We start from the raw sequence: 27886 nt of genomic DNA on the forward strand, positions 1-27886 counted from the left end.
AAGAGACATAAAACCATCCATTCTGGTTCTATATTTGTTCGTATAAAATGCTTAGCTAATTCTATACGTCGAACCAAAAAATTCTTTCTTCTTCCAACTTTTCGATCTTCCCATTCGTTTTCATTGTCCGGGGATCCCTCTTTCCCTAATTCTTTCCATTCTATCAACGAATAATCCCGCATAATTCTCATAATAGAAATGAAAAAAAAAAGCATTCTATTATAATCAGATTCAAATATAAAAAAAAAAATGGGGATATGGCGAAATTGGTAGACGCTACGGACTTAATTGGATTGAGTTTTGGTATGATATTTGTACCCCGTCGAGGTAAGGAACCATGGTATATATGTTTGGAATAGATTTCATTTTGAGAGAGTTGAAAAAATACTATCTTGTTGAAAGGTTCTATACATTTGACCTTTCTCAAGGCATTTTTGTAGACAAGAACTCCGTTTTTTTCCTTTTTTTCGGATGCTAAATAATAACAACTTTAATATTATTAAGATAATAGAAATAAAAAAAAGATAAAGTAAACTCTAAGTAATCTCATGACAAAAATTATTTTTTATAAAAACAATACAAAAAGTTTAATCGAATAAAATAACAAAAATGATAAAAGAATATTAAGATAAAAAAATTAAATAAAAGATTAGAAAATAAAAGAAATAAATAAATAAAATTTGAAAAAGATAAAAACACTAATAAAGAAAATATGTTTATTCTATTGCCTTTTAAAATAGATTTATCACTAGCTATCCAATAGTTATCGTTAATTAATTATTATTTTATAGTTTCAAATTCATGAATGTAAATTGTCAATTAATTTATTAGTGTTCTCACGGTTGGTTAGCCAACGTATATTTTGAATTAAAATAAAAAGTTGTACATAAATCATAATAAATTTAACCAAATTACATTCTCAATTAAATATTATTATGTCTAGTCATGTATATTTTTTTATCTTTTATATCAAGTAAAAAACTAATTAACCAAAGTACATTATTAATTAAATACTGTTAAAGTTTTCACCTCTAATCAAAGTACATTATTAGTTATTGACAAAAACTCATTCAATCACGTAAAGGTTTCTAAATTTAATCAAAAGTACATTCTCAACTAAAATTAAAAATCCTAGACTCATGATTTATATGTTATGTAGATTTAACAATGTGTTAATTTATTACAATGTAAAAATCATTATTTGTACTTGATTAAAAGACAACATAATCAACCTCATATGCTTAACACTCCATAAAAGGAAAAATAACATAAAATAGTGGGGAGGACGGAAAATATGGTGGAGAGGAAAAAATTAGATTCCAAAAAATTTTTAAGCTCCTATAGTGTTTCCTTAAGTCTTTTTATATAAAAATTAAACTTGGTTTTTGTTTTGGGTTTTTTGGTTGTTATAATATTCTTTTATCTTTCAGTTATCTTATAATTTTTTTTGCATTATGCATACGATGCTTGACTTGAATTTTTTGGTTTTGATTATTTGTTATTTTTTGATCTATCTTTAAGGCTTCATGAAACTTTAATCAATTTATTTTCATATTTCCATAAACTCAACTTAGCTTAGCTATAATTGTACTGATAAGTGTGAAAAAGAGTTGTTTTTATACTTATAAATGAACTCAATCTTGTAATTGTAATTATTCATGTTGTTCCTCATTGAAAAGTTGTAATAGGTAGTAGATTGTTATGTAAAATATTGTACAGGAAATAATGTATTATTTAGATTGTGTCAGCCAATTTTCGCAAAGCGAAAGCCAAAATTCGCACTGCCAGAAAAAGGAAAATTCGCATAGCGCTGAGCGAATAACATCAGTTAAAATACAGTAGTTAAGAAAATTCGCATAGCGCACCAGTACATGTGCGCTGAGCGAATTAATGAATTTAAGTGGCTTTAAAAGACGTGACAGAGCGACAGAAACATTCTCTTCTTCGAACAGAGTTCCGGACAAAAGAAAGAAACGAAAACATCTCAGGAACTTCCGGAGACTACTTCAAGGCATCAAGACACCATTTTTGCAAGGAATTGCTTCAAATGTGTACGTTTAGATGACTAGGAGTAGTTTTTCTTTCCTTGGAATTGGATGTAATGAACTCACTGTGATGTACTTTTCCTGTTCAATATATCGTTGTTCGTTCATATGTTCTTTCTTGAATTTACTATCATTGTATGAAAATATAATGTTATTTGAATGTTTCTGATTACTGGAAAGTAACTTTGAACATGGACATAGATAGAGCACCTAAGTGATTTGGGATCTAGGGATAGACTCAATAACTTGGTCATTCTTAACATCGGACTTAATGCAAATTGTATGTTAAATTGACTAAGGGATTAGCATTTTGATATATTAATTTAGAACTAGTTGCTAAGGGATTAGAACTAGTATGCCTTGATGTGAATGTTTGAATGAAATAATGATATATTGTACAGAGTTTTATCTTCATATGATTCATGAAACTCAATTCCAACAAAGTTTCTTTTAAATATAATTCCTTGCACACCAACTGTTTGATAAAAATACCAAAAAAAGTTTCTTGTGTTTTTTGTACACTTTGATGTCTAATTGAATTATAAAAGGAAGAATTGTCATGTGTTGCACAAGTCCCTTGGGAGAACGATACTTTGAACTTACTCTATATTACTTGTAACGATTTGGTATACTTGCCAAAAGAGTTATCATGTACCAACATACCTTAAAATATCCAAAGAACATTTATGCAATTAAAAATCTATTTTTAACATGTTTTTGTATGTCATGCTCAATAAATTCAATTATAACAAATTTTAATTAAATCAATCTTTTAAAACAAAAAAAATCAATTAAGAATTCAAGATTAGAACATAAATATATACTTATTAGTTCTCTAACATGGGATTCCTAGGTTTTAGGTCCCTGAGTAAATAGACAATTATTTTGATTGAAATTAAGAAAGCTTAGGGTAACTTAGTGAGTTTGGCTTTGTTGAGCAAATTAATTTAGTAAGAACTTTCAATTTTTGGTCGTTAAGTATTGCATTGAGTGAAATTCGTTTTATAAAAATCCGAAAAGCTTAAAGAGGATTGATCGTTGAGCGAGTTAAGTTTTGTTGGACGAAAATACTTTCAAGAGTGACTTATCGAGTGAGAGGATAATATATTAAGTATGAAAATAAATGTTTGAGGCTTTAATTAGTGTTTAAATATGTTGAGTTATGAAAAGTGATAAAATTGATGAATTATTCTTATTCTTATAATGATGAATTAAATTGATTATGAGAATGAAAACGTGTGAGTGTATTGTTGATTAAAACCAAAAGTTTAACTTTATATCTTATACATGTAAGGACTATGATATTTTAACAATTTTTTGACAATAGATTATGTGTCACTATTTTATTGGTCTATATACTTAAAACAGATCAATCACAAACTATCAGATAGGTTGTTGTAAAAAAATTGTCAACAAAAATTGTTAAAAGAATATTTTCGTTTATGCAATGAGGTACAGTGTTTAGCCATACTTTATTGTTTGTATATATAGGAAGCCAAGTAAAGTTAGAAAGACGTGCTCATAATCTCCTGAGTTGGTTTAATATATATGTGATATGAGTGTAGTCATCTAATATCCATTAGATGAATGAAAAATTGTGTTTGGATGTAGAAGATGCGTTAATTAAAAATGTAAGTTACTTTTAAGAATACTAGCTTAACCCCTCCAATTTGAAAAACTACCGGATTGAGGAATCTGGAATTCTCTCTCTCTCTCTCTCTTCCTGATTAGAGACATTTTGAGAGCGTATTCGCAAGAGGAAAGTTGTGTTATAGGGTGCAGTGTGGCGGCAGGGAGAAAAAAAAGAGAAGATGTGAAAGAAAAAAGAATTAGGAGTTTTAATTTGAATGAGGCGAAAAGGGGTATTTTAAAAGTTAGGGGACGCTGGAAGAAAAAATGGCCGAACAGGCAAGATTAAGCTTTTCCGATTAAAACGAAGTAAACCCCTTACTTGATAAACTTTATGGAAGGATGGATGGATTGCACACACAAAATATTAAAAAAAATCACATTTGATGAACTTAAATACAAGTAATATATTTACAAAATTATTGTGTCAAAACTTAAACACCATATTCAATAAACCAAGTGATGCTTAAAAAACGCACTTACTTTATTGAAATAATATCCTTAAGGTGTAAGTAAAATTATATATATTCGAGTCGAAATAGGAAAAATGTTTATTGAAATTTAGGTTGCAGATTTAGCAGCTTGATATTGGCCCCTAGTGACTCTTCACTTTTCTCAGTCACTAGGTTAAGTTCTTTATGGTCGAAAGGTTAAAAACAAAATATTCAATACAATTAGACGTGCTTAGTCATTGTACATTATACTAATTTATTTTTGACAAATACTATTTTTGAATTTTTATAAATTTATATTTGAAAGTTAAAGATAAAATGTTAAAGATAAATTTTATAAATTTATATTTGAACGTTAAAGATAAAATGTTTTTTCACTATTATGATTCGGAATTTTAAATTTCATATAATATTGATATACTGAAATGAAAAAGGGGAAATTCCTATGAACTTATATCTTAAATTTATATCCAACCTTCCAAGGGATAATATTCCGTTTCACCTTAATGTCACGTGACACCCATCAATTGAAGTAATATATACCAGATTTTGAGTGTTAGCCGTGGTAATTAATATATATAAACAGACCCAAACAAACTAAGAAGAATGAAACAACAGATCGATTAACTATGCACACAAATATAGACAAATAATCAGTTCAAGTCAAAGAAACAAAGACAAGATTAAAAAGAAAACATTATACAATTATCTGATTTTATCAATGGACAGAACATTTAATCATCATATCCAAACCCAAAATATAGAAAAGAAGAGAATACATAAAGGACTATATTGATGCAAATTGGTTCTGATATGTTCCATTCAACTGCAGCAGCCTCCAGCCGCAGCAGAAGGGCCGTCCCTACCTCCAGAAGGTCCAGGAATTCCACCATATCCTACTTTAATTCCATAAGACTGAAACCACACAAAAATTTCAGTGTCGTAAGTATTTCCTCTTTCAATCAAAGAATTTTTTTCGTTTTAGATAGTTTCCCCCAAATGCATTCGCAGATTGTAAAAACACAAGATAGACAATAATTAAATACCCGACTGGCTCTTCATATTCCATTACTGAGAATTTGATATGAAAGTGATAAACAGCCAAGGTAAAGAATGACATAAAGCTGGAGAGAAAGAAACTAACCTCATTTGATACATCAAAAACTCCATCCTGAATCTTCTTGTATATGGTTGCAGCTGTTTTTATGAATGCCTGCAGAAGAATGGGCTATATATTAAAACTTCTATTTAGATGATTATTTTTCAAGATATTTCTATTTTGTTTTGGATACACGTCCCCATTTTACGTTAAATTTGAAAAAAAAAAAAAGACACGAGCAAACTCTCCGTAGCTTCTTCAGCTGTATGGAAGTGGATCCATTATTAGTGAACGTGTTACCAAACATGCAGTTAACATATAAGCTTAGATATGTTGAAAATCAGACTTTTCTATTGGGAGTGGGGCGGGAAGGACAGATGATGAAAATGCAAAATGTTGTATGATGTGATTTTTTACCTCTTCAACATTCTGAGCAGTTTTTGCTGAGGCCTCCATGAATATCAACCCATGCTCCTTTGCAAATTGCTCGCCTTCCTCAGTGCTTACTGCCCGTCTATGAGCAAGATCACACTTGTTACCAATCAGCATAATTGTCATATTTGCATTTGCATGCTGCCTTGCATCTTCCAACCAGCTAGCCAAGTGATTAAATGTCTCTCTCCTATTGGTAAACACAGATCAACATCATTTATTTTCCCTATTTAAGATAAAAAAAAACCGCATAATCCTTACATAAAACCACAAAGCATGGATGTACCAAATTGTCACGCATATTTTGTTACCCAATCAAATTGAATAAGCTCAAAACATGTATCTCCTAAGCAGATAACTACCCATAAAATGCTGTTTTCCATCAATATATGGACATTTGTCCATATCTCCATATATCTATGTTTAAAATTCACTTATCTTGTGTTTGATTTATAGAAATGAAAAGAAATCATTTTGGTTAAAATGATTTACAAATCATATGAGGTGACGGGATGCATAATATACAGTTTCTTTATAAAATCTACAGATTCCTAAAAGAAAGTAATTTCTTTACAAATGAAACAATTATTTCATTTTAGGATTTCAAACATATATTGAAAAAGTGAAAATTAGAGGATACCTGGTTATATCATAAACAAGCAGTGCACCAGCAGCACCTCTATAATACGACCTAGTGATAGATCTGAATGATTCTTGACCAGCCTGCAATATTACAAGGAAACTCAGTAACTTAAGCACATATTATAACTCAAAAACTAATGCAAAATATTTTCCACCAGAAAAATCTGAATAATGAATCTCAGCTAAAGATATACAAAATGAAATCCAAACTTTAAGCTGGCAAGATGATTCCAATTTGTCACCACTAGGATTCAATCTCCTAAACATAAAAATATTATTATCTCGTGCATAAACTAACATGGAAGGCTTCTCACTATGCAAAGATATGAGAGAGGGTCATTGTACACAAGCCTTAACCACTTGCATATGCAAAGAGGTTGTTCCCGGATTTGAATCCATGAGCAACTGGTAACCAAAGTCAACTTCCCTGCTAGGCCAAGGCTCACCCTCAAGAATATAGCAACTTTTTTCTAATTCTAAGTACATGAAAAAAGCCTTTCACCCCAAATTTATTAGGGTTTTTCAAGTTCAGTAATAGCAATGGGTCAGTATGCAAGTACACACCACACCATACCATTCTCAGCAAAATGTTCATTGGAACAAACAGGGCATGGATATGAATGATATTATCATCTTCATACACGCAGAACTCTTTTGGGTGGACACAGAAGCTAAGGGTGAATAGCACCCAAAGAAAAGAGGCTGTGGAGTGTGAATAATTACCAACTCCCACAAACGAAAGAATAATTGTCATATTTTACTAAGTCAATTTGGCTACATGGATCATAAAACAAAAAATGTTTGACAAATTTCAAAATTCAAACAGATTGGATAAATGGCCAAGCTATGTGGAAGTGGTGTATAACAAACCGTATCCCATATTTGCAACTTGATTGGTTTGTTATCAATTGTGATCATCCGGGCACCAAATTCAACACCGATGGTCAAGTCATGGACAGGTTGAAAGCGCTTGTCCGTGAATTGAAGTAGAAGACAGGACTTTCCAACTCCTACAGAAACAAAAATTAATTAATTAAGCCACAGCCCAGTCAGTCCTCTTCACACAAACAACTACTACTAAAACTACATATATGGTAAACAAAATACACAGATAAAAAAAAATAACACAATAACATTTAATACTTCATATTTTCAGTTAAAAAGAAGCAAGTAACAACGAAGCCTACATTAAATCACAAAAACCTCTTTCCAAATTAAAATCTTAGCTCCATCACAGAGCCCCACTATAGTTAAAGTATGTGAAGCAGGTACAACACAAGCACACATAATAAAAACAGTTTCATAATTTTTTCAACAGTTAACTCGATTGAATACAATAATAACTATATTTTGCGAAAAACATAACTGCGACCACACGATATAAAAATATCAGAACCAGAATAATCAGAATCCCTTCATCAAATCCACTATGATATTACGCATGAATTCATCCATCAAAACATTCTCACAAAACCCCAAAAACGTAAATCCGATCCGAAATTAAGCGCAGAAGCGAGATCAGAGAGGGAAATTGAGATTACCAGTGTCCCCGATGATGATGTATTTGAAAAGGTATGCGTAAGACATTGCGAACAGTTAAGGTTGGAATCTGGAAGGAGAATTGTTGTGAAAGAAAACAGAGAGAGGAAAAGAAGAGAATAGAAGAGAAGATGATGAAGATGATGATCAAGAAGTAATTAAGGAGAGAGAAAATAAGAGAGATAGTCAAATTAAATAAATAAGAGTTCTATTGTGTTCCGTTCCAGCGATGCGATCCAATGCAGTGCAAGATAATACGTTTCGTTCTTCTATACTATACCTTCCTTCTCCCTTCTCACTTTCTTTCTTCTCTCTTAAGATTATACCATAACTATACGCGTGCGATACGTATTTATGGCCCAGGCTGTTGGGCCTTTTAGGCCCATGGAGTAAGAGATAAAAGAACTAGATAAAGATGTTTTATTGTTTACTGAATATTTCATTATGGATGCTGTTCATCATAATATATATATTAATTATCTTGTATTCAAGGTGAATTTGATTACAAAAAAATCATATAATATAAAGCTTAAATATTACAGTTTCGATTTTTTATTTTATTTTTGGGAAATTATCAGTTAAGTTTGAATCAATGTCGTACTTTTGAGATTCTTATTATTTTTAATTTTGAAACATATTTAAAAACCTTTTTCTACCTACTTTAAGCGTGTATCATTAAATTTCCTAGTAACAAAAATATTAAACTATTCAATATCATATTCTTTTTATTGTTTGTATGCCTATTTTTTCACACAATTTCAATTTTTTTAATGTTTTTTAAACATTAGTTGAGTGAGATAGTTTTTATACGGTGAATCTAGATAAAAAATTTATTGAATATATTGAGTTGCAGTAACGATTTTAAATACTAATAGTAATATATAATTAAAATCTTATGATTATATTAATAGAGACAAATCTTATCTTAGATGTTACTAATTATTAGAGTAATTAAGAGTTAAGTATATTTTTTTTTTGTCTTTTAACTTTTTTTAAAAATTATTTTGAAAAAAAAATTATTAAGTTTATTTAAAATTTTAAACGTGTTTATCAATAGAAAAATTTAAACCGTCATATTTCCTTCGATTAACTGATAACTTTATTTAACAGTTATTTTCGAAAGACACACGTAAATAAAAAACATCCTTTCAATAAGTTTAGTGACTTTGTGGTCTTCGTAATAAGAAGACATTTGATATAAAGTATGTATAAATTATTTATTTATTTGAAGAAATCGTCGTAAATGATTAAAGTATGTATAAAATATTCAACTAAAGTTGTTCCTATATATCAATAATCATGTAATAAAATATTAAACAAAATATTTGATTTTGTATAAATAATCTATTTAAACAAATTTTACATTTTAAATTACACAAATTTTACATTTTAATAAGTTACATGAATAATGTAAAAAAAAAAACTCATTATTTGATAAATATTAAATTCATTTAAAATGAAAACAAAAAGTTTAAAGAGATAAGGATAAAATCAAATTTCTTAACAGAAAAGATAAATGAAAAAAATATAATTATATATCTATAATATTAATGACATGGGTTTTTTTTTCATCATTTTATCTTATAAATAATGGTTTCTTTCAAACAGAAATAATTATGTAGATAAGATACAATACAACTTATTTATTCTTTCTACAGTAACCCCATTGAAATGTAAAATTTTATAAAAATTAACTTCTATCAATTAATATCCATAAATTTTCTCATATGATGCTTTTAAAATTTTATTTTTACCTAAGTTAATTTGAACGTCTAAATTCTTATTTAAAATTTTCTATTTTAAAAGTTTTTTTATAGATAAATTTTTCTAATCATCCTAGAAGTTAATGACTTCAAGAGAACACTTTTAATGAAATTTGTTACAAAAACTACTAAATACCTGTAAAAGGAAAAACAAGAGGAAAAAAAATTTTCTTCAAAATCTAAAATCAATTTATAGACTTAACTTTTAAAGAAACTTTTTTCTGTTTATCTTACAAAAAAAAATGAAGTACATTAATTTATATTAACTCGAGAGAAACTCAAATTATTTCCTATCTTATTTACTTCGTCAGAAGAGTTTATGATTTAGGGAAAAAAGTGTTCTTTACATGAATAATACTAAAAGCTACACAAATAACAATCTCAGATGTTCATTCAACTGTTGCAATTCGTATCCCTCTGGAAAACAAAGGCTTCAGTAGCAGATGGTGATGTCCCATGAAGTGTTTTTTGCTGGAATTGTTACTGCAAAAAGTTTATCTTCCTCTCTAAATTTGAACTCCAAATCTTCAGAATTTACACTGCAAGACTTTGGTCTTAGGTTGGAGTAAGCTCCAAATTCACCTTCTCCTCTACCCCTTATGTGTATTTTTGATTCAGAAGAATCACTGAATTCAACTGCTTCAACAGCTCCACCAGAGTTGTACATGTTTGTTAGTCCTATTGGTGCAAACTGGATTGTTTGATTATAAACCTGTGTATATCACAAAAAATTCAGTTCATCAGTTTTGGTAGGTTTTAAACAGAATGAATGATGTGCAGGTCCTACCTTTATAGGAGATACTGTGAATACTTCACACTGCAATACTTTTAATGTGACATCAAATGATTCTTTCTTTGATAGTCGTGTCAGAGATCCTGAAATTGCAAACCGAAACATGTATTCCATTAACCATTCCTAAGTGGTTAACATGAAACATAGTTGTTGGTGATCTCTCTACAAAATTGCAATAGGAAAACCATATCATGCTTGCATCTGGGACTGTAAAAACATTATGATCCAAACCTGTGTTGAAGCGAAAAACTGCACAATCTTGAGTCCATGGACCTCCTGACACCTCTTCAAAATACTCAATGTCTGAGGGAGATACCTTGCCAGATAGCTCAAAAATAATGTCTTCCTCCTCAGTCTTACTTTCAAGACCTGGCCAAGAACCTGTTCCTTGGCAATTAAAGATGGCTATGACTCCCCCACATTTGTTCAAGTTCCAAATCTTGAGAAGGCTGTGATTGGAAACCATAAAATGTGACAATAAGAAACTTGAATGTTTCAAACTCTATTGCAGCATAAATTTAGTGCACACCTCTTCTTATCCATAACTGGATCAACAAATAAGCAATCACGAGATGGTCTCCCAGGATATCTGGCTCTGAGAACCGATCCATCAGGAAGTACAAGCTTTTTCAATACATTGAAATCATGTTGGCCAGGTTTGTCACTGTTTTCCACAGTGTCATGTTGTTGTTAGTTGCTGCTAAAACACTACAGCAAATGGATAATAGCTATAATAACAAGTATACTTCTGAAGTGAACTAGACCAAAATGAGTATGATTCAACTGCTGAAAGCTCATATTTTTAACATATTATCCAAGCCATTTGATCAGTAGTCAGTATTTTATAAGCCATGAATATAGCAAGATGAGCAACTATGTAATATTCACATTCTATATGTCTTGCTCTTGAAGTGAAACAAAATTTCGTGTCATTATTATAGTTTGACTACTATATGTCATTTGAGAGATTCTATACTTCGATGCTACATTTCTTTTACCTTACATATACTCCACATCCTCCAACTGCTCTAGCAGCTGCATGGAACTCAGCTGCATCGTGAAGACTCTGGACAATGCAGTTAAAGAATTTAATCAGATTTTGGATACAAGTTTATAAACTGGATAAAAATAAATGAGGATGCCATAGCATACATAGAACATGTCCCAGTCCGGTACAACAATTTCACCAAGGAATATGCTGTTGAAAGCTACAGCAGCTATATGTAGAGACTGAGTTGTGGTGTTTTTTGGATAATAGTCATCAGATGCTCGCGTAATTGCACTTTGTTTTGAGCTGTCAAACTCAAGTGGAGCAACATTATTATCTAGGGTAATAATGCATTAAGGTATAAGAAATTGAGATGATACTGAAAAAGTATTTCAGAGAATTCCCACCCAAAGTAATAAAGGTCAAACTTCTTGACTTGTGCTACCTTTTTTATCTTTTTTACCCCGTTTCAATGATCAACATTTAAGAAATTACTCGAAGAACGAAAAAATGTATGCACACAAGAATGATCCTTACAAGTGCTATAGTTCCTGATAAATTTACAACAGAAGTAGTGGAGAGATTCAACTTTTAAGAATAATAGATTGTGCAAATATAAATACTGCCAACTCATTAGCATACAAATATGCATAATTCATTCCTTAGTATGCAAAACAGATTCTGAATGCCTAATTATTGATAGAATTTGGTAGAAGACAGCAGTGTTTAGTGTATGTACTGGTATATTGAGTCTGTGCTATGACCCATGCAGCAGATTATGCTGTTGTCCTGAAAATTGGTTGATATGGACTTTTCAAGCTCCTGTTGAAAATGTCTAGTGAGAAAAACACGTCCTCCGAGATCACTTGAAATTGTTTCCAGTATGTTCTGAACATCAACCTTAACTCCATCAATGTTTTGAGAGACAAGATATAACTGTGCAGATCATCATAAAACTCTGAAATTTTAGCTGGATCAATGACACCAATACCATACTTCTCCATGGCATCAATAGATAAATCCCTTGTATTTGCTAAATTTCCTGGTGACTGTACTGGGTATCTAAGTTTTGGATCATACTTCTTAGTTCCAGATGCATTTGGATCTAACCCTCCCCAGTAACCCAGTAGGGCATGCCATACATAGACATATCTGAAATTTAACAAACTGAAAAAAGGTCAATTTTCCTAATTGGAAGGATAAAATTGATTTAGTTTGATGTGGTTTTTTGTTAAATATCACCAAGTAATAACCTTTCTTAGGTCCACATTTTGCAAGTACTTGGATGTATAAAGTTTTATAATATAGACGAGGTCAGTTTGGATAGAAGTATTTAGAGTTTAGACTGGAAAACTCTAAAAGACAATTTAGCTTTGTATACAAATAGGATCATGTATCTTAAAGAATATATCTAAGTACAGGAACCTGACTTGAGACCAAAAGTGCTCTTGATTTCTGAAACAAAATCCTTTAGACTAATCGGTGCACCATTTTCAGTTACATTTCTTATTGCTCGGAATTTATTATTTTCTTTGATGCTGATTAATCTGCCACCAAATCTACAGTTTCAAAGAAATCAGTTAGTAAGTGTTCTATTTCCTCAAGGAAAAAAGATAATGAACAGAAACTCACTGTGATCCTTCAATAAATGGCTCCCCATCTTTTTGAAACTCATTCACAGTGTCTTGCCAGCCATCATCTATTATCAAGAATTTTGCTGGTGTGCCTCCTGCAGATAAACTGTGATATAAAGATTTAATTTAGAAATTTTTCCACAAACAGAGAACTCAGAAGAAATAAAACAAGATGAGGAGTAGAACAAAAGTGAAATGAGGAAAGAAATTAAGCTATATGATGAACAAAATTGAATGGACAGTAGCTATCTTGTTACTCAAATATCATTTCTTTCCGTAGATTTATATAACTTCATCGTGTGAGCCTGTAAGAAAAATTTAGTTTATTAACTATCTTAAATTTCAGTTAGAACAAACAGACGAAAAGTAGCTGAAGAAACCTTTTAAGTCCATCCCTGATTCCCTGAGGATTAACACTGTGATAAAAAGCATCCCAAGTGCACCAACCAAAGCAATCTAACATGCCTGGCATCTGCACCCAAAAAAGTGGTTTGATTTAATTTACTGTCTTCATTGCTTTAAAAGATTTAAAGTCCCAATTCACCAACCTGTTTGGTTTCCCTCTGTGAAAAGGTACCACTGTGTTCTGATAAGAGCCTGCATATATTATTTGAAACACATAGAGAAAACATAAATCCACAGCTAGCAAAGATATATGTAGGTATCAATTCGTTGCCTCATATATGTTTCAATTGCAGACCTACTTGATAGATTCCTTCACTAGATCAAATGGATGGTCTCCATAATTTATGAAAACAGCATTTAGGGATTGGGATGCAACTACTGCTGGGTCTCCTACAAAATTCATTGAACACTCTATTTGATAAACAAAGAATATGAATAACAATAATAATAAAAAAAATACAATATTTTTTATCAGGAACAATCGGGTTCATGTTTTCTTGGCTGAGTTTGTTTATGTATATGTCGAGAGAGGTTTTGCTTCGTACTGCCATCTATTTTGACCTGACACTTAACCTCTATACTTTGAAGATGGAAGAAGTTAATATGACTTCCATTGAAGAGATTCTAAGGGAAAAAATGGATGATATATAAATATACTGAAATGTTTACCACTTTCAACGCAAAGCTCAAGTTCATTAGATGAATTTCCTTGCAAGCTGCTTCTAAATTCACCATCTAGAACTGGCAGGAAAATGATGTATGAATTCTGTTCCTTGGATGATTGTGAATCCATTCTTTCTCTTGCTTCCAAAAGCAACATCTGAGTTTCAACAGGAATGTCGCTCCCCGAGTTCCCCACACGTGGTATCATCCACCAAATCTTAAATCTGAATAGGCACAATAATCTGACATCCCTGCATCACTCAAAACTAATTATGATTACTTTTTTCTTCTCATTATAAGCATTTTCGTAGGCTGACTTAGCAGAATACTTTTTCAAGATGTAGCTGAACAGTTTTAAGATAGACATTCATTTACTGACAGAAACATCAGAAGAGAAAAATGAATTCTACTGGATAACTCCAAGCTTGAACACAAGGCGTGAACTAGCATCAGCAGAAGAGGCTCCAATGAAAGCAGATGAAGCAGTGAATGGTGTGACCACCACATTTTCAGGCACACCCCTTAATGCATCTTTGCCATCAACACTGAGAATGCCATCTTTGAGAAGGGTTTTTGCATTCACAACCATGGAATGTTTCCATTGTCTGCAGCACCCTTTTGAGAGGATCCTCTGGGGTGGTGCAAGGAACGTGTATAATGGTGAAAAAATGAGTTGTGGAGTTTTCGTAAGTGAAGAGAACATTTTGGTTTGGAACAAAGTGGTGTCGTTGACAGTTAAAGAAACGTGATAACTGTTTACGGTTCCTCCAAGATATGCGAGAGAGAGACTTTGAGATCAGGCTACTGTTTCTGCTCACCACATGTTCATTTTTTTTCCTTATATTTTAATTTCTCTTCCTTATATATTTTAATTTTTTTCCTTGTATATTTCAATACGAGTAAAACGAATTGATTTTAATTCATGTTAATTTAATTCATACTGTTCATTTGAATCCTATGACGTGGAAGATACATTTAAATACATTTTTGTATTATAGTGAAAAGAAAAAATATAGTTTGACACAAATAACTTTTTTACATTAATTTGATATTATCCTTCTTTATTTTTATTTTTTTTTAAAAAAATTACAAAAGTTCATTTTTTAATATCATTTTATTTTATTAAGTGTGTCAAATAAATGTCAATATGTTTTATACTTGTGAAAATTGTTGATTAGAAACTCTATATATTGATTTAGTCAATATTTGTTTAATGTACTGAAATATTTTTTATTTTAAGATAAACTTATTTTTCGCTTCCTATTTAGTTGTAAGAGTTGGAATAAAAGTCAATATTTGTGTGGGAAGTTTAATTGTCGAATCACAAAAACAATGCTAAACATATAATATAAAATTAGTTTTTCCATAAATAAAAAAAAATTATATATACATTAAAAGTAGATTTAGAATAATTAGAAATGAGCTAAGGGGTACATTTTAAATTTAAGTCAATCTTATAAAATTGATTTGTAAGGTAAGGTTTGCACACACTTATATGTTATGAATTAGTCATATCTCTAGTTGATAGGAAACTTCCAATACTAGTATATTGACTAACACATATAGACCATGTACCTACCATTACTCAATCACTTATACCTCTTAGGAGCTATAACTATAACATGTACGATCCACTTCCTGACTTCCTGATTCATAGATTTTGGCACGATAAATTTTATATCTCACAAGTTTGAATATTGTCGACATTCTATATATGAACCTCTCAACTCTCTTAATTAGTCATTTTCAATTATATAATTCAAATTACCAGTAGAGTCATGATGATTTCTGATCTACTCCCTATTGTTAATACACCCCACACAAAAGTAGTTCATGGTAGTATTCTCACTCTAGGAATCATTACTTCTTCATTATAAACAATTCATATTAATCATAATGGATCTACTAAATTTAAACTAATAATACTTTTTCAAATCAGTAAGTCTCGCTTAACGAAATCATACATCGCTCAACGAGTATCTCCTCGAAGGAGACTCACTCAACGATCACAATATTCATCAAATGAGAGAGTACCAAGACTAAATTCCTTAAAAATTCACCCATTGAGGTTCTCTCATCCAGCGATTTGCAAAGCTAGAGATCTCTGACTTGCAAATTATGCACTCTTATTTAACAAACCATTTGGTCGTCCAACGAGTTTGCGTAATTATAAAGATCAAATTTGTGACCGTGTATCTCTAACCAACTTGTCTAGAATTTTAACTCATTTAAAATTGATACGTGCGTATTTTACTTATCAAATAGTCTCATACAAGTTCAATCAGGTTACACAAGTTTAATCCATAAATAACATCAAGGTAACCATCTCAATATCACAAACCACTCAATCAATTTCAGCAACTCACTTCATACATGTAATATATTATTCTATAAAAGTTATCACACTCTTTAATGAAATATCTAAGAAGTAACAAATTGTTTCTTAATTCTTGAGACTTAATTTTATATTCACTAACGTCTACTTTGAACTTACTTGACTTATATCATTGCTCAAGTTCATTGATGTTTATCACTTTCATTCTGTTCCACATTATTTTAAATCTCACCTTATACACCGGATATATTCAGATTGAATATTATATTCTTTGAAATTAAGAAAATTACTACTATTTTACATTTATACCAACTTGAATCGTAAATCTGTCTCATTATTTAGTTGTATAATTTAAAATTATAAATTTAATTATCATATAATTAACTTGTATAATTAGCATATTAAATTTAAAAATTCTATATAATCCTTAAATCATCTAGAAATATGATTGAAAACTAGTTTTTAATACAATAAATAATTGATAACTTACCTAACAGTTATTTTTTTAATCTTACAAATCTATAGAAATTGTAGAATTATCTAATTTCCTTACATTTAGCAAAGAAAAATAAATAGCTTCATTTTCTTTATTAATTTTAGGTTTAGTTAGAAATTTGTTTCATATATTTACACTTTTGATTTGTTTTAGTTTTCATGTATCAAAATCTTAATACGTTACTATGTTTTAAAATCTAAATTATTTACGTATCAAAATTAGAAATTTCAAAATAGAAAATAATTTGAATTTTGATACGTAATAGATTTAGATTTTAATATATAATACACTTATTCATTTTAATAAAAAAATACTATATTGAGTTTTTTTTAACTTATATATAAAATTATGTTAATATTATCATAATGTAGTGAAAAAAAAAAACTTAAACAGAAGTGGAACCTCCTCTCCTAACCTGTCTCATCTAATTCAGCTACTTTTACACGTCAATATTTACATATTTAATTTTTAATATTTATCAAATAGTGTTTGAAATATAATGATTTACTGACAAATCCTTATTCTCAATTATTATTGTTTATTTAATATTGTTGGCATATAAAAGTTTGAAATTGTATAATTTTAATTTTTGCCACCACATTTACCGTAATTTCCCACAATGTCAAAGTCGTATCGTATATCCACCATATCTACAGGGTATGAAAATAAAATCAGTTAAAATTATCGAATTGATTATAATAAAAACAACTTCAACTGTTCTTAATTCCTAATACAGAGAAATACTTTTAAGAGCTATATTAATTAAGTGATTTCATATATACAATTCATTAAATTTGAAATCATGAACATATTGATAACAAAATCAAAACGCTAAATAAGCATAATAAATAAATAAAATCGTGTTAAAGAAAATTAGCCAAAAACAGTTCGCTAGAAGGAGGGCTTGAACCTCCGACCTTGTGGTTAACAGCCACACGCTCTAACCAACTGAGCTATTCCAGCTTAATGAAGACGCAATCTGAAAAATAAATTTTGTAGCGTTCGATAAGACAATCTTAGTTAATGATGATAAAAAAATAACATCAATATGTTTTGTTTAGAAAATAAATTTATCATCATTAAAAACTATTATATTATTTAATAATAATATAATTATACAATAACATAATAATATTAATAATTAAATAATGATATAAAATAATAAATAAATAATTGAATAATGACATAGACTAAATAATAAATCATTACAGATAATATTTCATTTAAAATTATAATCCAATTATGTCAAATTTAAATAAAAATTTAAAAATAATTTCAGTAACATACATATAAATTTATTATTAAAAAAATGAAAATTATAATTTTTTAAACTTAAGAAGAAAAAAAAATAACTAAATTTCAATTTCAATTCCCTTTTTCTATAATTCAGATTCATATTGTCAACGATAAATTTAAAATTTAAAATATATGGTAACCAAGTTTAAATTTGAAATTTAAAATTACAACACGGTAAAAAATATATAAACAAAATTTGCATTTGAAATTCAAAATAAAAAAATTGTATATTAACAATTTTCACATAGTAATGATAAAATTTAAAATATTATATAAAACAATAAATAAAGAATTAAATATTGACATCATTAATAAACTCAAAATAAACTAAATAATAAAATATTAAAAATAATATTTCATATAAAATTTAAAATTACAATACACATATATTAAAGTTAATATTTTTTTATTAACCACGAATATTATTAAATTAATATATCTTATTTTAAATTATATTTATCCTCATTATTTAAAATATAATATTTATTTTTAACTTTTCAATTTAGTTTAAATTGTAATAAAAACAAAATTATTTTTAAGAAAATTAGATCTATGCGTTGCACTAGTATTATTACATTATAAGAATATGAAGTTTTATAGAGATGAAAATTAAGAAAGGAGAAGAGAACATTGAATTGATGAATCCTTTGAAAGCGTGTTCTGAAAGTCTGGTTAGAAAACATAAACGTAAAACTTGAGGTCGTTTCAAATATGATGATTCTTTAGAAAAAGCATAACTTTACTAATAAACCAATTCGTAGATCCAAATAAATACTTTCCCTTCTATTGGGAATTTGGGCATATTTGGAAATAGCAAAAATAAAAATAAGAACATGAGAAACAAAAACACTACTGTCTCACATCTATATATGTCTTTATCACTTTTCTTCTTCCTCGTCACTGTCCAAGAAGCTTTTTCAGAGAAATTGTTGTGGCGACTCAAAATGACTTCAAGTCCCATTTTCATTTTTCCTATCAATTAAAAAAATAAAAACAAATTAAATCAATTTTATCTACTATTTCTCAAAATCCCATAGAATATATATGAATACCTTGTAAGTGAGTGCTTTAGCTTAAACAAACTCTAGGAGTGTTAAAGAAACTCATTCTTAAAAATTTAACTCTATCTACCTATGTTTTAACTAGTTGAGAACAAATTAGATTAAGTTACGTGCCTATTTTTACATTCACCATGCATATCGGAAGGCAATTTACTATTTTAACCTTATTTACTTCTGTTCTAATTTTAGCTTCCAGAAGATGACAAAAAAAAATTAACATAAAAGATCATCGTGTTCAATTAGTGTAATTTAATCCATAATTTTAAGTTTTAAATACATAACATTAAATAATTAAGAGAAAGATTTTAGTACTTGTGATAATCATCATATTGTTTAACTTAGAATAATAGTACTTAATGGAATATGTTAAAAAATTACTACAATTTAGAATTGGTTAAGAAAATATAACCTAATTTAATCTGATAATTGTTGCAAATAGATAGAAAAATTGTGTTGCATTGAACTAATGATAATAAATAAAGTTGGTAATGTTAAAGTAGTATTAGTGATAGGAGTAGATATAAAGGAATTTGTGTGTACCTAAAAGCTTCTTATGTATTTTTTTTTCCTTACCTAATTATTAATTTATTTGTTTCACACGGAAGAAAGAATGATTATCTAGTACGTTCTGGAGACGTCGTCGTCTTGGTCCAACCGATCACACTTCCTCCTATGTTTTCTTTTTAAATTTTGGAAACGCACATCCATCAATTTCATTTAAAATAATTTATAAACAATTCTCCATTATTATCCAATCGAAAATCACTGTCCATTAATAGATTTATTGAATCTTATAATAGTTATCTTAATGATATATACTGTTTTTATTATTTCACAATATATTGTTTTATATTGATAACAGAGTCACGGATAGAATTAATGAAAATGTTTTTCAAGTTTTCAACACGTGCTCAATTCATTCCAACAGCTAACATAAACATCAACGACACAACGTCGAAGTTTTAACCGACTTCAAGAAGGATGAAAGGAGTAAATATATATATAAGAACATTATAAATACTTTAATAAAAATAAGATTGATGAAAATTAAGAATACAACTCTTCCCGACTTAAATATGTAAATATTGTTGATTTTAGAATTTAAAGTTTATTTAAGGTTTAAAAGATGTTTTAGAAAATTGAAGGAAAACAATTTGTGTGGTTTGGTTTTTTTAAAATTGTTATTGATCTTCACAATGATAATATTCTAACCTTAAGCATGTTGGAATAATATCTTAAAATTAATTTATGTTTTTGAAGTATTATCCGTTTTGAACGTTGAAATTCTCATATAATTTTGTTACTAAAACACATATAAAAAGATTAAAGAAAGAAAATATATTTAAATTGTTTTTAATCCAACTATAATTAATGTACCAAAACAAGCTATATGTGAAAATGAAATAATGTTTTAAATTTCTCTTTTCCCTTAAGTCAAGATTTTTCTAGCGTATCAAATGGTCTTATATTTATTAAGAATCAAATGAAAAGCAATTTAAACATATTATTCTCCGTCATTTTTTTTAAATATTTTTAAAGACAAAAACCAAAATTTTTAAAGATAAATACTCTATAATTAATTCTAAAAACACACTTTTTTTTGAAGTCCTAACAATAACAAAAATAAATAGAAAAAAAAACAAAATCCATTATTATTTTTGTCGTAACTCCTCTCAAATAATTGAGATTGTTTTTTGTTTCTCTCTCAGAAGGAAGGTTAATTTAAGAAGAAATTTCCAACTCCTTGAATGGATATACACGGTTTAGACTTGTTGATAGCAAAAAGTGATGCAATTAATACAGTGTCCCTTGATTTACATCTAACATTACTTGACTTTGACTTGGCTTTGCTTTGCTTTCCAACATACCACATGCATATAAAATGTCAACACAACTGCATCTCTTCCATTGTCAGTTCTAAGATAGAGAAGAGACTCTCAAAATGAAGGTATGCTATACTTTCTTCTTTTGTTTTCAATGGTGAACCTTTTTTTTTCTTCTATTTCTCTCAGACTAAACCAACTAACAGCCCTTGTTCATTTGACAGCAAAAGATTGTGATGAGGGTGGAAATGACTTGCCAAAAGTGCCGCACCAAGGCACTCAAGCTTGGTGCTGCAGCAAACGGTTGGTCCTTCTTTCTCTTTTTCGTTTTCAACAATGTTGTTTGTCCGATAATTCATATGACAATATTTGCGGCGTTGGTTTCGTTTGATGTTGGAAGCTTTCGATGGAAGTCAAAAATGAAAACTTTTCTAACAGTTTGAATTGGGTGAATGCAGGTGTGAACTTTGTGGGGTTAGAGGGAGAATCGAAAGAGAAGTTGGTGGTGATTGGAGATGGTGTGGATGCTGTCAAGTTGACGAATTTATTGAGGAAAAAGGTTGGACAAACGAATATCATAAGCTTAGCAGAGGTCAAAGCAAGTTAGAAGGATGAAAACATGATCAAGAGAGAGTGAAAAACCTTGTTCATTTATTGTGTTTCTTTTCATTTTGATGTGCTTCTTTAATGTTTTTTTATCAGCTTTTTGTGTTAAGAGGAATTAGGCATTAGCATCGTGTTGCATGACCTTCCATTGTAATGCCAGAGAGAAACAGAGCATTTTTGGAGTTCTGTAAGTCAAGATAAATTTAAGGATCATAAATATATCCACACATATGTTTCAAATGTGTTTCACAGTACATGATTTTAGTGAAATCGAAAAACATTTATTAAACATAAATAATGTTTGTACTTAATACATATAATGTATAAACCCAGTCAATATATCATACAAATATTTATAAATGTTTACGTCTTATACCACCATTCTCATGTAATGTCATTTCATTCATCCTACCAATTAAATTTAACATATTTTAAATAAATTTTAATTCACACAATAAACAAAAGATGTTATTTAAAGTAGTGTATTTACTTTTACTAACAAATCTCTTTGAGGGAATTATACAAAAGATGTCATTTCAGTTTTTAATCTTAAATATATATGTTTTCTCGTTTTTAAGTTATTAAAACAAGTGATTTTGATTAATAATTTTCCTCTCTCTTTTCCACTACGGTCATATACTTGAGACTCAAGTAAGAGATTTGAATTTTATTTCATTTAGAGGTCTAACTATAATTTAGAATAAAAATGTTAATAGCATGTTCTTAAGAAAACATTAACTAAAAAATAATAATGACGATTTCTAATTCACATTCCTTATAATTTTTAATAAATTATTGTACCACTTCTGGAGTCCTTAAAATACTATAATTAGACATGATTATTTAATAAAATTTCCCATATAAAGCATTGTTTTTATAAAATTACGTGTATTTGACTTTATTTTAACGCGTTTTACTCATAATTTATATTTTATCACGATTCAGTCAATAAAAAGGTTTTGGCAATCCTTACCCTTTTGAAAAAAAATACGAGAAGAAAATCAAAACAATGAACATGAGGAGCTAAATCTCTAATTACATCACTTCTCTCGTTAGAAAATTTGATGTAAAGTAAATGTAAGTATTTTCTAAGTCGGGAACTTTGTGCTGAAAAATGTACACAATAAAAATATTAAATAAAAAAAATAAAAAATGTTTGGAAAACTTCTTCTTTATCAATGTTAGATAAAGGAAAATAAGAAAAAAAAATCTTTAAATTAAAGTTAGATTATTAATTTATACAAATTGTCCTATATACTTTCTTAAAATATTTAATGACTTAAAAAATAATGGCTTAGTTTTACTACCCCACTTTCTTCATACAGTATAATTAAAAATGACAAACAGGTTGGATGAAACACAAATAATATTGATCCATTACTTGATCTACAATAAAAGAAAATTCAATCCATTGTTATCCATTTAATACTTATTTAAAAAAAATCTATGAATTTTTTTAAAATCCAAGGATTTCTAATTACTCATGAATATTTTAAAGAAATAATTTATAGATTTTAAAAGTAAAACATAAATAAGATTACAAAAAATATAAAATATTATGTAAATTAAGTTAAATATGAATTAATTTTTAATTAAATTAAATTTAACCTAATAAAACGTAAATTAAATTCTAATTTTAATTAATTTAATTTAATATAATAAAATATAAATTAAATTTTAATTTTTAGCATATTTGTGAGTATAGATAATATGATAATTGTACTCTATCTGTTCATAAGTCGGTTTTAAATTATTATTTGTGAGCATGGTATTTAATTTTATTTCTTACTATATATTCATAGTGAATTTCATCGATTAATACTTATGGACGTGTTTATTTTTGTGTAAATTTTTGTCATTATTAAGTGTAATTAGGTATACAGTAAAACATAAAAGAAAAAAGATTGTTAAAAAGTTAAGTGTGAATTGGAGTCTTAGTATTAAATGAAAATGATAAAATTAAATGGAAAAATTTTCCATTGAAAGAAACCAAAAATTCCAAACCCTAGTAGAAGAAGTCAAAATAAGAAACACAAGTCGTAATAAACGTAAAATATTTGGATGATGTCAAATAAACTTGCTGAGGAAGAATAGGTTATTTGTCTTCTGTTCACATCTTTGTAATGATCTTTTTCATTGACTTGACTTCTCTGATCTCAGCTGAGGGAAAGTGTTTAGACATTAAAGACAATTTTACTTAGCAAACATGAAGGTAACACACTTTCTACTTTAAATTGTTTTCTAGTGGGTTTTATCTATTTATCTATGTGCATGTGCTGGTGATAATTGCTGGGAATTCAAGTGTGAGTCCAAGTTTCACATTGGATAGAAATGAGAAAGTAGAACAATATATAAAGATGAAAGATTCATTAACTTATTGTCTTAAGGTTTTGGGTAAAAAGTGGTGTCGATCCCTTATATAGTTGGCTCCAATGTTATTGGTGTGTAAGATGGAAACAGTTTGCCAACTTTCACCACACCTTCTTCATCTCTTTACTTCCTTTGCTTAAGCTAAAAATGTTGAAAGTTTGATGCATTGTGAGAAAGAAAAATAGTATATAATTCTATTGTATATATATTTTAGGTGTAAATTCGGTGAGCATAGAAGGGGAAAGTAAAGATCGAGTGGTGGTGATCGGAGAGAGTGTGGATATCACCAATTTGCGACCTGCATGAGGAAAAAAGTGGGTTACGCTGAACTTGTTACAGTAGCAGATGTTGAAGGCTCATGATGAAGACCATCTCCACCATTTTCATGCACTTTTAGCTATGGGGTGGAGATAGCAAATGTTAAGGATGTCGTTATTTTATATTATTTCTTTTCATATAAGACATAATTACCTTCCGATTTGTACATAATAGAGTATTATAATAACTTTACCTTGACATTAAATATTAAATTTACATTTAATTTAAGTATATTATTTTAATCTCTAAATTTATTGGTCAAGGAATATCTGTTGGGTCTAACAAAAAGGAGGTTTATCGGAGAGACACAGGCACCAATAAGATTTGAGTCCAACCATATAAGAGATTGAGACTACTCTTTATTCAAAATCTTAAGACAATGAGTTAACGAGTCTTTTATCTTTATAAAGTGTTCTATTTTTTCATTTCTATCTAATTGGATTTCCAACCATATCACCTAAGTTAATCAATATAATATTCTTCTATTTGAATTTCTTAAAGTTAATTAATTACGTCAATAGAGTGAAGTGTGAATTTGTGTATGCAAAGTGAAGTTTTCATCATGTGTCCAAATTTCATATATTACTTATCGAGTTCAGATTATAGAACAACAAATATCACTTGTAAAGTGATTAAATTTAAATATAAATGTTTACAATAATATCCAAATATTTATCCTAATATTTACAATTCAATGTACCATCTTATTTAATATCGGATCACTATTAATTATAGTTATAGATAAAAATAAATAGAGTTATTGCATATCTATAACACTTTAAATATTATGATTTATTACCATAAATTCACATTGAAAAGGATAATTAGTGAATTTGAATAGTTCTATAACATTTTATATTAGAAACTGATAATTGATGTTGTTATACATGATATCTAATAACTATGATAATTAACACTCACGAGACATTTTTAATAAGTCAATTAAATTATGCTTAAATAGATCAATAATGTCCATTAAACATTAATCATAATTACAATTTAATAACATTTTAAAATTAAAAATATGTTTAAAAAATTATAATAAATGTATAAATGATGATATTAAATATTATTTTAACAACAATTTACAAGTGAAAATAAAATAAATAAATAAATAAATAAAAATATAGGAGTTTGAGAGGAGGGGTTGATTAAGTATCTTTGCTATCCAACTATTTATTTAAAAAAACAAATAAGAAAAGCATTATTTCTAGACCAAACAAAACAGAAAGTTGAAACTACACCTGTTTTTGTTTAAGGTGATTTGGTGTTGATCCTTGGTCATGTTCTTCTCCATTATTGAACTCTGGAGTTCTCAATAAGGAATTAGCAAAGGCACATTCCATGTCATGTTCTTCTTCTCTTTCCTTAGCCTCTGAATGTTTCAAAAATGAATGAACAACTTGTTGAATAAATGGATCAGACTCAATCTTCTCTCTAATATCTTCAGTATCAATCACCCCTGAAAATGCTTCAATCTTTTGTTTTGGATTAGAGGTAGCAGTGTCACAAATATTCTCTTGCACATCTTCGTTCTTTCCTGCCATATTCAAACATTGATCAAGAACACAATGCTTTCTTCATTATCGGATGTATAATTTTATATAAGTAGATTTGAGAAAGCATGCAAATGAATTTATTCATTACTTTAATTCAAGTGTACATGGTTTTGTTAATTAATGAGTGTTCATGTTCTTCATAATTTGAATACTTATAACTGTACATTTGTTATTAATAATAATAAATGTTTTAATTAAAATTTATATTCTATTTCAATTAAGAAATCTTGAAAGATTTATTTTGATTTTATAACATAAATATATAGTTTGAAATTATATATATATATATATATATATATATATATATATATATATATATATATATATATATATATATATATATATATGGGTTTGCTAACGCGCGTACGTCTGTTTTTCAGTTGGTACATTTTAGCAATGTGTACCGGGTTTTAGTAGACAAAAAAATATCTTTATATGTCATGGATTCTAAGTTTTAAGGTTAAGGGTATTTTAGTAATTTTCATTCTCAAAACTAAAAAAAAGAAACCCCCAAACCCTTACTCACCTCTCTCATTCCTCTCAACCCTTTTCTTTCATCTTTTTCACTCCAACTTTTTCTCTGTCATCTGTACTGTAGTTCCAATTGAAAAAATCAGAAACATTTGCCTTTAAACAATTTGCCTTTGTAAAGAGTTGAGTCATTGACATATTCACCTTCACGCAAAGGTTCATTCAAGATCTCTTCAATTTCACCATCTTCACTAACCTCTCTAATTTCATCATCTGCTGAATCATCATCTCTAAAAAAATCCTTCAGGCCCATTACCAATTCTTTTGGATGTCATTATGCTTGTGAAAATTAGATAAAATTATATACGACAAAAATTATAAAATGAAAACTCATTATAAAGTCATTTTTTGTAAGAAATTGTTTAACAATGAGTGTGTCTGATTTTTTCAAGGCCAATTACCAATTCCTTTTGATCTCATTATGCTTGTGAAAATTAGATAAAATTAGATAAGACAAAAATCATAAAATAAAAATTCATTATAAAATCATTTTTTGTAAGAAATTGTTTAACAATGAGTATTTCTGATTTTTTCCAGGTCAATTACCAATTCTTTATGCTTGTGAAAATTGGATAAAATTATATAAGACAAAAATTATAAGATGTAAACTCATTATAAAATCAATTTTTTGTAAGATTGTTTAACGGCAAGTGTTTTTGATTTTTTCAATTAGGGCTACAGTAGGGATGATAGAGAAAAGATTGGAGTGAGAAAGATGAAAGAGAAAAGGTTGAGAGAAATTTTTTATTTTTTCAATTGGGGCTACAGTAGGGATGACAGAGAAAAGAATGGAGTGAAAAAGATGAAAGAGAAAGGATTGAGAGGAATGAGAGAGGTGGGTAAGAGAGGTGGGTAAGGGTTTGGGGATTTCTTTTTTTTTTTTAGTTTTGAGAATAAAAATTATTAAAATCCATGATATATAAGGATATTTTTGTCTACTAAAACCCGGTACACATTGCTAAAATGTACCAACTGAAAAACAGACGTACGCGCGTTAGCAAACCCCATATATATATATATATATATATATATATATATAAAGTTTACCATATAAGTAAATGTCAGTCATATGATGACATATTAAAGCAATTTTTTAACCATAAAAAAATAATTGTATTAATTAAGAAATTTTAATTATAATGTTCAATTATTTGAATATTTAAATTAATAACACATGTATTAATATATTCTTTTTTTCTACATGAGATTTAAATTTTAAAAAATCCTGTTTGATTTCAGTTAGCATGTGTATCATTAATATTTTAGCATACATCTTAGGTAATTATAGTTTTATGGAATTTGCATTCATATAAAAATATAATTAACATTTTCAAGAAACAAAAGAAGTATATCTGGTCAATTCAACTTAAAAAGATTATGTATATATTTTTCATTTTTAATATGCTT

At 28.4% G+C, this 27886-nt stretch overlaps 2 protein-coding genes, 1 non-coding gene and 1 pseudogene across 4 annotated transcripts; 1 reads left to right on the forward strand and 3 right to left on the reverse strand.

The window, feature by feature from the left end:
• Positions 1–4809: 4809 nt before the first annotated feature.
• LOC108342692 (ras-related protein RABB1c) lies at positions 4810–8222 on the reverse strand. Of its 2 annotated transcripts, XM_017580486.2 has the most exons (6): positions 7841–8222; positions 7170–7309; positions 6298–6380; positions 5643–5847; positions 5271–5339; positions 4810–5041 (listed from the first exon to the last, which is right to left on the reverse strand). In XM_017580486.2, exons 1-6 carry the CDS (start codon positions 7884–7886, stop codon positions 4949–4951), a joined length of 636 nt encoding a protein of 211 aa, XP_017435975.1. In that variant the 5' UTR covers positions 7887–8222; the 3' UTR covers positions 4810–4948. The 2 variants fall into 2 exon arrangements, with proteins under 2 accessions (XP_017435975.1, XP_052735032.1); XM_052879072.1 differs by having other exon boundaries at positions 4810–5339; positions 7841–8217.
• Positions 8223–9858: 1636 nt separating this feature from the next.
• On the reverse strand, positions 9859–14955 carry LOC108342231 (probable galactinol--sucrose galactosyltransferase 2; annotated as a pseudogene).
• A 2849-nt stretch (positions 14956–17804) lies between these two features.
• On the reverse strand, positions 17805–17878 carry TRNAN-GUU (transfer RNA asparagine (anticodon GUU)). Its single transcript has one exon. It is a non-coding gene; the product is annotated as a tRNA-Asn (tRNA).
• A 3264-nt stretch (positions 17879–21142) lies between these two features.
• On the forward strand, positions 21143–21955 carry LOC108342667 (heavy metal-associated isoprenylated plant protein 47). The gene is made up of 3 exons (XM_017580461.2): positions 21143–21220; positions 21320–21398; positions 21554–21955. The coding sequence occupies exons 1-3, from the start codon at positions 21215–21217 to the stop codon at positions 21700–21702; spliced, it is 234 nt and encodes a 77-aa protein (XP_017435950.1). The 5' UTR covers positions 21143–21214; the 3' UTR covers positions 21703–21955.
• The last annotated feature ends 5931 nt before the right edge of the window (positions 21956–27886 follow it).

This window comes from Vigna angularis, chromosome 6 (genome assembly GCF_016808095.1).
Source record: "Vigna angularis cultivar LongXiaoDou No.4 chromosome 6, ASM1680809v1, whole genome shotgun sequence".
Classification (NCBI taxonomy): Eukaryota; Viridiplantae; Streptophyta; class Magnoliopsida; order Fabales; family Fabaceae; genus Vigna; species Vigna angularis.

Excerpts from the sequence above, each read along its gene's own strand:
- LOC108342692 (XM_052879072.1), bottom strand. The coding sequence starts at position 7,886 with ATGTCTTACGCATACCTTTTCAAATACATCATCATCGGGGACACTG. Across the intron at positions 7,310-7,840 it reads CATCATCATCGGGGACACTG|GAGTTGGAAAGTCCTGTCTT; the intron begins GTAATCTCAATT and ends TTGTTTCTGTAG. Across the intron at positions 5,848-6,297 it reads CTTGTTTATGATATAACCAG|GAGAGAGACATTTAATCACT; the intron begins GTATCCTCTAAT and ends GTTTACCAATAG.
- LOC108342667 (XM_017580461.2), top strand. Across the intron at positions 21,399-21,553 it reads GCTTGGTGCTGCAGCAAACG|GTGTGAACTTTGTGGGGTTA; the intron begins GTTGGTCCTTCT and ends GGGTGAATGCAG.